General features: G+C 40.6%; 1 protein-coding gene across 1 annotated transcript in view; it reads left to right on the forward strand.

Moving 5' to 3' along the window:
* Window positions 1–890: 890 nt before the first annotated feature.
* Window positions 891–12,606, forward strand: part of T265_05178 (hypothetical protein) — a gene marked incomplete at both ends in the record, with an annotated part of 28,075 nt that continues 16,359 nt past the window's right edge. The window contains 2 exons of the mRNA XM_009170110.1: window positions 891–1,057; window positions 9,147–9,221. Of these exons, the coding sequence (XP_009168374.1) occupies window positions 891–1,057; window positions 9,147–9,221 (242 nt within the window). The remainder of the gene's footprint in view (window positions 1,058–9,146; window positions 9,222–12,606) is intronic.

Here is a 12,606-nt window from a genome sequence, read left to right on the forward strand (position 1 = left end):
GACCTCACTAATACACTGTTGGGGCATGATAACGTTATTTCCAAGATAACAGCGCTTAATTTTATCAGATAACAGCTTCCTAATCCCTGATAATAGATACATGGAATAAGCTTCATCCGCTAGCTGTCCATGCAACCTTCAGGGCCCTAATCAAATAGATTCTGGATGCTTTCTTACGTGTCTCCTCAGGCTGACGAGTTTGACACCCAACAGCGAGAAATAAACCAGCAATGCTACAAATTTTTGCTAGTGCATTTCGGGTGTACGGAAGCTCATGAACGGTAAAGATGCAACACAACCCGGGATGCTTGGACAACAGACTTGTTCATATGTATCAACCCGTGTATCCGCGAATAAGCTCTTGAGGACGCTCACCAAAGTGCAGACAGACATAAAGCATCAAGCCGCAGTAGGGTGAACATGTCTGATAAAAATCTGTGAGACCCACGTACTGGTCTGTTAGCCCAGGCCTGTTTCGGGTCTTAATGCTTAACTGACCTGGACCAAGGTGCAACCCCCATTTTAAATTGTGTTATCATTTATCGGCGAGAGCTATGAATGAAGGTTAGTCGGTTGCGTATTCAGTTGGTCATAGATTAGCGCTCGAAATTCCATTCGTTCCGGAGATTGTGAAGCTCACCCACATGAGCGCAGATATTTCTTGGCAAGATGAATTGGAAAAGTACCTACGCTCTCGAGAACGGACGGTGGGGAGAAATGTATTGAGTGAACTTAGCATGAGGAAGGAGGGTACAATGGATTGGACCAGCATATACAGGTGTGGAGGTTTTTAATAACTGAACCTCTCAGTGGATATGACGTGCATTTCTTGAAAAAGGACCTGCAACCAGATACGATATATTATTTCCGCTTACGCTTGGAAAATATGGATGGACAAGGTCCTTGGAGTAAAGAAGCTGTTGGAAGAACGGCTAGTAAACGTTTATTCATGCTCACCCTCCGTCTCCCAAAAAGAAACGCCGATGACTGGGTTCGATATTCACCGTGCTCTTAAACAAGGAAACCCATCGCTTTTGCGTGAGATCTTAGGAAAAGAGTGAGTGATTTTCCGTTCATACTATCCCACAACACACAAAGATGTTATCTTCCACAGTTGGTATGGCTCTCATCGTTAGTATTTGGTAATGATAATATTATCAGTAATTAATACCCGTTATTAATTTTAGTTGTATCGTTTTTGTTCAGTTCTGGTTATGTGGGTGTCGTTCGTTCGTTCATTGTGTCCAAGGTGGCCAAGCGGGAACGCCATCATTATCTATCTATCTTTATTATTATCCCTTGGCTTCATTAATTTGAGCCTTTTGGCATACCCATGTATGGAGGATATTGGTCAATTAGATATCTTGATTTCAACGGATTGTGATTAAGGGATACCATGTGGCACTGGTAGTTTATAATTGAGCAGTTTGATCTAGTAGATCGAATAGTGCATTTGAAGCGTAACAACTATCCTCTTTTCCCTTTGCGTTCCATTTTATCTGTCTCCATAACTTTGCCATCTTATTTTAGCGACAAAAAATGTAAGAAGGAGCGAAATGATAATGAAAAGATAAAGGCGGGTGGCGGCTAATGAAATCCATCTTACTTGGGTAGTCAGCCAGTTTTAGTCGTTTAGTAATAGCTTAGTGAGTTTCTCAGTATCAGATTCCTGCTGTCGGTGTCTAGATATCAGTTACTCTTAATGAGCCTTCGATACGTCGCCAACGGATGTGTGTGAATTCCTTAACGTTTCGTACGTTTCGTACGCTACGCACAACTACGCACTGATGATGTCATCTTGATTGGTGATGAAACGTTTGCAATCAAATTGCCCAGCTCAGCGAACAAGCCAACAACCAGATGTCTGCTTTGCTCCATTGTTCTGTTTGTATAACTGAAGAGGATCCCACTTCAGTTTAGGTTCTAATGCAAGATACCCTACAGAATATTGGCGTGCACACTACCGGTACCGAAAAGTAACCAGAGATAGGCTGATAGAAACTTATTCAAAACTGGCACATTGATCTGTATCATCATGTGTTAATCTAAACCTCTCTAACATACTATACATGTATTTAACGTGTGTGAAATAAGCTTCCCCTCATCACCGCTTGTTTCTGCAATCACCTAGTCGCATAGCGCATACAATGTTACCGAAGATTAGGGTATACAAGTTTATTTCCAATGCAGTTGCACGTATTAGGGTAATTGCAATCAATATGCCACATCCATAAAACAACTAAACCATAAAAAGATTTTTTCAAGTAAACGATCCCAAAATGAACAATAAAAGACATTTTGCCAACCATTTCCACGACAGGCCGTCCATTTATCTCTACAACTAATAATATATGAAGTAAATTTCTGCTGCTGAAAATCCTGAACGCACCTAACGGGCTATCCAAGACAGATCCAAATAAAGCAAGTGTCGCAAAATGTTTCTGGTTTCAACATCCACTTAATGCCTACAACATTACACATATAAATAGATAAAGACACCGCTTGCTTAATTACACCCGCCTTATGCTCAGAACACTATCGATGGAAATGTATCCACTGATATCACAGTGCTTTCTTTAATTGAGTTAAGCGATAATAAAAGTTAATAGCAGCTGAGGATACACTCACTTCTGGTGTGATATGCCATTTTTCATCACCTGCGAAACAATATGGCAAAGGAAAATAGCCCAAATTCCTGCGAAGGTTCTACAACAAATCTTTCTTAAAGATGACAGAAACGGGGAGGCATTCTAACCAACCTGAAAAAAGTCACCTAAGTGGCTGCAATTTGAAAGTTTAAAATGCGTTAAACGCAAAAGGAAGGAAAACCTGACTAAAAGATCAATACAGTGTAGCTATCTATAAAACATTAACCAATAGTTCACGCTTCCAAATAAGAGATAATACCCCTCAACTGGGTGATATAAAAACTTTTCTGGTCAATTAAGTTCACTAGTTGTTGATCAGGTGGTCGTTGGTCTGTTTACGGAGCTCGATATTTCTTTGGAAAACGTCAACATTTTGCGAAATCTCATCAAAGTTTAACTGTATTATCAACTGAGGCTTCTTTCGTAAGGTAAAAGCACACTGCTCCTAGAGAAAAGAAGGCCAAAATTTAAGTTTTAAGGAAGATTGAACATCCCCAAACTCTGAAAAACGAACTTATTTTTCAATTTTAGTAAACGTTGCACTAAACGACTTGGGTCTAAGTTGTTCACAATTGGATCCCTCCGCTCAGTGCTTCCGCTCACACCATTCTCTGCCAACTGGATATGTCGAAGAGGTTTCTGATGCAACACCGCGACATTTTTAAAAAAATAAACTCACCTTTGTGGGGATCTAGTGCTCCCAAGCTGAGTGGTCAAAAAGCTAACAATCATACAGGTCATTAACAGTATACTCAAAGTAGCACCAATATTACTAATACAACAGATTACCAGGGAGCCTTATACTGGCTTATTAATTATCCATTATTCATCCTGATACCATCAAATGGTGATACTCATTTTAAAGTTCAGAGGGTGTTATGTTCAATTTTACTTGACTGAGCTTACTGTACGATCCACCATGGCTGATATGTGACCGTTGATGGAAACCCAAAGAACTATCCGTAACGCCTCAAGTTTATTTCTGTGCATTGCATAATGCGCTTGTTAGGACAAACAACTGTTGAAAAATTAACACCGGGTGAAATTTCATGCTGATGCATACTGAATTTAATTTGCCCGCAGTCGATATACGCACTCTGTCGCATCAGACTATTCCTCACTCTGATGATACGTTTGCTAAGATAATTTTACTGTCCACTGATATCAGTGAACCAGAGTTCTCTTAGTGTGTCTGGTTTTTCAGGATGTGATGTTGGATGTCATCCTAGTGCTTGACTACAAAATTTACTTGTTGAAAAACCTCAGTAAACGTACTTTCTCTATGTTTTCATCCAGATTGTTTGACTGAGTGTCTAGAAGAATACCTGTCTTTGAGCAGCAAAATGGGGCTCTCATTCGTTTTTTTCCAACTCATTTAGAAGTAGGACTTCCATGTACTAAGACAGATAGTAGAGCATCGATCTTTAACAACGATACTGTTGTCAAATAAAAAAGCAATTTGTTTATTTTGAAAAGAAGGCGGTGAGGACAGACTAGGCAGGGAGTACCATAATTTGTTTTTGCAATTCACAGTAACTGTACTACGAAAGGTATCTTTCTGGTTATTCCAAGCCTTGTTGCTCATGTTTTATCTTTATTTTTGTTTACGCTTCATAATGTTCCTCCCAAAATTCAACGTACTGTCATAACTTGTCGGGATTTCCAGCGTCATTTTTAGAGATCTGCAATAACAAATGGCTTGAGATTCACAACAAAAAGCCCTTGTTTGCTTTACTGGAACGTTGTACCTAATTCAACATCGGTATACGTCAGCGGACACAGCTTAATAATACTTCCGGCCAAACACCAGATGCTACAATGGCTTTGTTTATTGAAGATACAAGAAACGACAAGGAAACGGCCACCCATTTTGAACCATGGAGTAGCTGACCGCCACAATTCTCACCGACTACGGCTGAAAATGGAAACTAATCCATCTTGTTGGTTTGTCCAGGTGGTTGACATTCGTGCTACTGTCTGAAAAAGACCACTTCGGGGCCTTTCATGCTTCACTGTGTTCAGCTACTGAGTTTCGCTGCCAGATGATAGATTCAGTTCAAAACTTGTATGACTACCGTAAGCTGTACGGAACTTTTTACTAGCCAGTCTAAGGGGAAAAGCTCGGATACGATTGGGCCAGTGAAGTGTGGACGTATATATAACATTTTAAAAGGTTATTTTCTTGTATGTTTTAAAACTATTGTTGCCAACAGGTTTGCTTATTAAAGTATGACCTGAAATCACAAGAAATGTGGAATCTGGAGCAAGACAGGACTTAGTGGGGAAGGGAAAGTTTCGGTTTAGGTTAACTAGCGTGCTTAGTGTCGGCTTCATTGAAAACACAGGTTGGAATTCCAGGTGTTAGGATGGTACGTTTGAGAAATTCTGTATCGGGCCGATCCCCAAACACCCACACCAGCGATTCGACTGTTTGCTTGAGTGTGATTTTGTCAGAGTTTTCTGGAAAAATATAGTTGCAGTACTTTTCATATCTACGTAGACCGAGTTCGTGCAATACCAAACGGAGAAGGAATGTCCAGTGTGGCTTGGTTGAATTTGAGTAAATTTACATGCCACCTATACCGAGCTTCAGAGGTCACACTTCCACCGGGTGCATGCTCCAGGTCGTTGACTGAGTGTGCCATCTTGCTTGACATTTATGCTGATGATCAGTTACTTGAAACTGTCTGTTTTGATAACTGTTCTGTTGCGGCATGGCCAAGTTGCGACTGGTCAACTGTTGTCGTCATTAATGTTGTTCCTGCTGTATCCGATCGGTAACCTTTCCATAGCTGTGTGTACGATCATCACAAACCTGCTCTAACTGTTGTAAAGCTGTTTCCCAGTCAGCCTAAGAAGGAAGGCCCGGATAAGACGATGCTGACTCAGTGCACAATAAGCTAATGGATACTTGCAGTTCAGTAGAACAAACAATATAGCAAAGGAACTAATTGCAGGTGCAGAATCAGTGACCTGTAGAAACGTCTAATAAAAAGTCAAAAAGTGACATATACAGACTGGCCACATAGGCACCACACAACGGCCTACCCGGTTTACATATCATGTTTACTGGCACCCTCCGAAAAATGAATTTCCCATTTTATGAACTCTTCTTTTACAACTGATAAAATTCCTTTGTCACAACAACTCTCCCATCAAAACTAGTTGTTCTGATTTGGCTACCAGAACTTAGCGTCATTCTCTGGTTCCCACCTTAGTTTGGCTATAATTGAGTTTTTTATATACGGTCTCTGCATTTACTCTGTACCGCGATGCATTGTATAGACATAATGCACCATTCACAAGGTTGCTGGAAACTCTTCGGCAGCTCACGACCGGTCGCCCAAGAACAAGTAAATGAGAAACCCAGCTGGGCCCCAGGTAAGCCTCTCATCAGGACCAAATTGGCATGCGAATAAGTGCATTCCTCTAATTTCGTGCAATTTAAGATGGGTTGACAGAAACTAGCGGACTGCGCCTACCTGATAAGCCCCAAGAAGGACAAAATCGATCGTCCGCTAATAAATTTCAGCAACCGTATGAGTAGTGTATTACGCCAACAGTGCCCAAAGTAGCTTTCCTAACTCATCAGTGCTGATAAATTCACATAAAGCAATAAAACATGGTAGAACATTTCAATATAAATTTAATGATTTAGAGTGAATAAATGGGAGGTTGTTATCTTTAAGAAAACAGAGTTCAGTCAGATTCATCGCTGCCTTGGAAGCGTTTTCCCCCAAGAAACGCAATTTTACCGCAAGCTCGCAATGGTGTACCTGAGAATCTATTATACAGAACTCTTCTTTAAAAAAGAATCTTCAATACTACGAAGAATATCAAACAAAAAAGCGTGGAAAAACGGAAGTAAAGTTATGGTTCAAATCACACGTTGACAGTGATCACTTTGGAGCCCGAAAACTCTAGGCAAACAATTCTGAGGCTAATCTGGTGAAAGGCCTGGCAACGACCAGTGAGTTCATGCACTTTTCGTCCAATTTTCCTCAAAGCTATATGGGAAAAGGCTTCTCCTCTCTGAAATCCGATGATAGCTGATTTGCATATCAGAATAGCAAAGAACCTGACAGCACATATCTCTTTGTTGAAAAATTCGTTTTCACTCCTCTGTCGTCCCTCTGCTTCATAGACAAGATACAACCAACAACCAGCATCTGTCTGATTGCTTTGTTGCTATTTGTAATAAAGTGAAACAAAGGAGTTGCCGTTCACCTATTGGTCCTAGTGTAACCACTATGATATGATTCTCCCTGATACTACTGAATGAGAATCACGGTCCCTCAATCAGAATTCGGCGGTGAATCATTTTGGAACAACAGGAGATTTCCATGACATAGAAACCATTCTAGCTCAGGTGGACGAATCTGGAAGTAAATTCAACTTCTCATCATAAGCGGAACCCTTTTCCCAAGTATTTATATTTTTTTCACATTCTGAAAGCATTTGATTTCAAACGCATGTGAGGAAGATCGCTAAAGAGTGCTGAGACTTTTAGAATCTTTCATTTCTAAACATTGTCTCTAAATCTACAGATTATTTTCAAGAAGTTTGAATGACTTTGTCAAGACTATTCATTACATTTGTGCGCGTTTGTTTGAGCAGGGGTATAAAGTAGGTTTTGGCATAAGGAGGACCCATTTCCCATTCTTCATCGGTCATAGTTGATAGTACATCAACAGGTTACAACCATCGCTGCGCATTTGGTGGGGGACTCATATCCCAAATGCAATATAATGCTACGCACTATAAAGTCCAAAGGATTGCAGCAGAAAATTTCAAAATGTTTTCCACCATGAGTTTACAGAAGTAAAAACACCAAGAGAACCAAAATAATAGTTTATTTTTTGGAACTACTCACTTTCCACGAGCTCCATTCAATCGTGTTTGGTTGACTTGATCAGAAATATTGATTCCCACTTGTTGTTAGGCTAGTAAGTTTTCGGAAAGTGCAGATTAAAGAATTTAGTCACTACAGATAATACAAGGCTATTTTATTCACCTTGGTTTATCTGTCCTGGTCAAATTTGTAACTTTGACGCTTTTCTGAGGCGCCATACACCTCGCCCCACGAATTACTGTTTTTCTACCCTCCAATCCATCCACCAGGTCAACGAAATCCTTCCTCAATTAAGTATTCATCTGCTCTTAATAATATTTGGCCTAGACGTACTGCGCAGCCAAGTACCTTAAATCCCTTATTTTATCACGCCCATTTAATATCACCAGTGCTTTAGATCTCTCTTATTCCCAAACAGGAAAGTACCATTGAACCCAAGAAGTTAATAGAGTGACCACCGTAACACAACTGTTCAAAAAACTAGTTTTTTAAGTACCAAGACAAATTCTGGCGTGTGGCAGCTTACTATGTTGAACAACACACATGTTGATAAAAGTTTTATTATGAGGGATAAAACTGGGCGGCTGAATAGCGAGATAGGGTGTGGCAGAAACATTCATTTATTCACTCCACCTTTTGAAGTTGTACTACCAAACTGGGTAATGTTCAACAACACACCGCAGAACACGCAGAAACTGTCTTCCACCTCAACAAACAAGTTCTTTTTGCACTGATCGTTAGAGACAATAAACTACCATACTGAGAGCAATCTGCAAATGCTCGTTGCTTGAGGAGCCAATCAACACGTGTGACCGCGTGATGCGAATCCCGTGATTGAAGGATGAGCGGCGCTATATCCTGTCTAAGTGCGAGTCAATCACACTGCTGATCAGCCGCTCGTGGTCAAACGATTGAGTGTTCAGACTACTAGCCGGGAGGTCATGGGTTCGAGACTCTCCGGAGTTTCGTGAGATGCTCACTGCTGATGAGTCCCGATAAGGATGAAACAGCTGTACAGTGCTTCTCGGCTTTTCAGCGTAGATTGGTTTCACTTGCAGGACGATGTCTTCACACAACCAACACATTGCTTACTCTTTTGGTGAAATTATATCTAGTGACGGATATCATCATACGCAGATAGCCACATGGAGAAGCAGACAATGGCAACTTAATAAAGACCTCACAGGTTGGATTCTTTTTATTCATCCTTTACATTCATACCTGGTAAAAGGCAGGGTGTCTCCGTTTGCTCATCACAACGTAAGTTTAATGGTCTACCCAAACGCATTTCCTTTCTGATATATGACACAGTTACTCCTATAATATATATATATATATGCAAACCAAGTTTTGTTAGAAGACGTATCACATTAGGACTCAACAGGTACGATAACAATATGCCTCTAGAAACACCCTCTGATTAGTGTATAAATTTATTGTTACAAATAGAATTCTGAAGCCACAAAGATGTGATAATGCTGTGTCGTAAACCAACTTGGCTTAGTAAGTTTGCGCTGTTTTACGTTCATTATGTTTCATTACCTTTTAGTTGGGTGATTGGCCTTCTTTAGTTTTTCCCTATTGTTCAGAACACAGTTTGAGAGAATTACTTGTTGCGATAAACTTTCATCAATTCCCTCCTACAGGGAAGCATACTTGGAAGCACCGGATAACTTGGGATTCACTCCACTCATGTACTGTGCCCAAAGAAATTTGCAGGAGTGAGTTGGCTCTCCTTCTGTTCCTGCATTTGTGATACTGAGTAGGTGCTGTCCACGTTGTACCATCATTACGATGAACAACGCCGTTGGTGTTTTGATAAAAATCCCACAAATTTAACTGTGTCTAGGCTTTCCAGCTTCAATCAACCACAACTTAAGACCTCGAAGTCTGGTGAGGAAAACTGGTACATTGGTCGAATTTTCACAGACCAGTCGAAATAAAACCAGTATATTAACGAATACCATTCTAGGGGAAAACGCGCAACACATTGAGTGTGTATAACCACGTACACTAGGCTGACAAACGAGGCACGGGCGATGTCACCTCAATAGGTGATGAAACGTTGGCAACCAAACCGTCAAGTACGGCAAACATTTCAGTGGTCTGACAATTGTTAAAAAATGTTCCAATAAAATTCTTGATGTGATCCACACTTTCTCCATCAAACTTTGTGGATGCAGAGTTCAGAGGTTTTAGAGATTATGATTCATACCAGAGGTTGAATACCCATCGAAGTGACAGTGGGCTTTCATTAGATTTAAATCATCAATCATACGGGCGAGGAAACAAAATCGCAAATGTGCCTACTCAAATTGAATAAAGAGCACTAGTTGCTGATTCTCATGAAAATGGTGAAATATTGGAGAAAATACCTGTCCTGTAGGAGCTTCGTACACAGGTAAATCGATAGAAAATGAAGCCCCAAATATATAGGCCTACTGGAATTTGTTTTGTTTTATTATTTTAACAATTATGTTCCTAGGTAAGTGAAGACTGATAAATGAGAGAAACTCTCACTGAGCAGTCACGCCGGAATGGAAACTTACTCAAGTGACGGTGCTAAAGAAAGCAGCGTTGGAAATTTAGAAATTCACTAGTATAAATAGTAATAATCGTTCAGCTTTAACACACTTTGGGTGCCTAGCTGCTATGCCACCCGAAGTAAGCAAGATACCGCCAGTTTGCCCAAACCTAAAGAGAAGTCAAGATGCAAAGACTGGATTCGAACCACGGATCTTGCGGTCAGTAAACTCGCGCTCCAACCATTGAGCCATCTTGCCCGTGCTCTAACCAGTCCGCAGAAATACACAATGTTCCAAGTGTAAAAACGCAGTCAATGTCCTGGGAAAAAAATGCTAAAGTAACCTCCATTTGACCATGGCCAAAATGCTTTGGGCTTTTTGACTCCAAGAACCCTATTCACCAGTGGTGAAAAAACGGTACAAAACATCAACGTTTCATTTAGGTAAATCATATCACTTTTATTAAACAATACCACATAACGAAAGGGAGATAAAACAAAAGGGCCAATTTTTGGCCCGCCGGAAACATTCATTCTCTGTGGATAGAAACTGACAACAAGAATATGATCCACTTAGAGTTGGAACCTCCAGCTAAGTCCCTAGAGCATGCGAACTCAGGCATATACGTGAAACAGATGCATCTAAAGACGTGTGCAAACGAAAGCCTTACCTTCAAGGTTACATTCAAAGTACCATATTCGAAGGTTTCTCAAATCATAATGTTTTTTTCTTGCTGAAAGATGAGATGAGGAAGTGATTCCTCGGAAGCTGCTTCTTCTCATACACTGGCTGCGTTTAAAACAAGATGATGAACTTATGCTCAGACAGCATCATGAAAAATAGGAAGATGTTTCTTGGTGTAACCACCGGCTTGAACGGCTTATACGGTATTCCTGCAAACACCTAAGATTTTCGAGAACTGAAGAGGATGTGAACATTGAAAATTCGCCGTGACATCTTCTTAGCGTTAGTGAAACTGGGGGTATGTGTGGGGCCAACTGTGCCTAAAAAATGCCACTGAAATAAAGCTGATGAAGTGTTTTTAATAGATAGACCAGTTCGGACTAGGCTAATCAAAAGCTAATTAAAAATTGTAGTCCTCACATCATCGGTACAACATATACTGAGCATGAAGTGATAGTTAGTGTGACATTCTTGGATTTTTTCTATTCTGTTTTAATCTATAGTTTGACTGTAGTGATCCCTTATCGCAGAAAAAACGTGGCCGATTACGACCAAAGGTCTTGATGTTGCATAACGAAACGGTACAATTCTCCAGCTCATTGAAACTCTTAGGAATAAGCTTTTACGACTGACCGCCAACTACCTCACCAGTTCTCTGGTGACGTAAATTTTGTACACCTTTAATGTGTGCATTTTATTTTCTTCAGCCCCAACTGCAAAATGAGATTACTTGGCAGCCCGTATATTTAAGTATGGCTTGACTAACTTGTTTTTGCCTAAATTAGACAAAGCAATGAAAATTCACTTGATTATAAATAGGTTGTGGTAGCGACGGATGTCCTTTGTCCGAAGCTACCAAAGACGCAAAACCCACTGGTATAGACTCACCATGCACTTGAGTGCAGTTCTAAAGGAAGTGCTCCTTCCGTTCATCATTATTTTACTGCGTATTCGTCCACGCACACTGGATTTTGCCCCCTCCTGTTTACTACGGTACTAGTATGAATAAACTCACGGGACTTTCAAAGTTGTGATTCTATGTCGGGCACTCAGTCCCTGTAAACTGACCGCACAGCACCGTGGTGCAACATAAACAGTGCTTAATCATGCAGTTCTATGTTCAGTGGATAATAATCCACATTATGACCTGATGTCAACTGTAGAAAGCAATGTCACTGTTTCGACTATCTGCCCGAAATAAGACTCGTAAACGAACCTTCCTGCCCAACACCTTCAGCGTAACGTTCTGCGCACCTCCTACCTCCTCTTGGTCCACTCCGTGCTCCTTATGTTCGAAGAAACGTGATTTATTATTATTTCCCTATCTGGTTTATACCATTTTATCGTAGTGAGTTTAGGCAGAGAGTTTGTGAGAAGATATTCCCATAAATTAACAGGCGTTCAGCAGTGCAACCTTTAAAGCACGCACTACTTAGTAAGTGCACCAATCAATAGTAATTCTGAGTTTAAATTTATTGATTTCTCCTCTTTTTTATAGTCAAAAGTTGGTGTTACCCAGATTTTGCAGGGACCTTGTCCAAATTGCTTTCATGCAGCGGATTTCGAATAGATTGGTGCAGTACTTGCGGTAGAACACAACGTTTTAAGTACCTATGGTGACCTTAACCGGGAGAGAGCTGAAGCAGAAGCAACCTCAAAGACGGGTGCAGTCGGACAAACGGGATTTATTTCCAGAAGAAGCAGAAAGTGTTCGGAGTAACCTAGCTCTGTCAATCAGGATGCGCCAAAATAATGAGGGTGAAGTGAAGTAGAGAGTGAACAGAATGCAGTCAGCACAGCCTGGCTGCTGCGAATTTAGAATCTGTTCAGTTATCCTCAGTTGGTTAACTTTTAAGACCGACCCCTGGTCGGTCTTTCAAATAATCTATTTTTAAAC

This window comes from Opisthorchis viverrini (assembly GCF_000715545.1).
Source record: "Opisthorchis viverrini unplaced genomic scaffold opera_v5_93, whole genome shotgun sequence".
NCBI classification, from domain to species: domain Eukaryota; kingdom Metazoa; phylum Platyhelminthes; class Trematoda; order Opisthorchiida; family Opisthorchiidae; genus Opisthorchis; species Opisthorchis viverrini.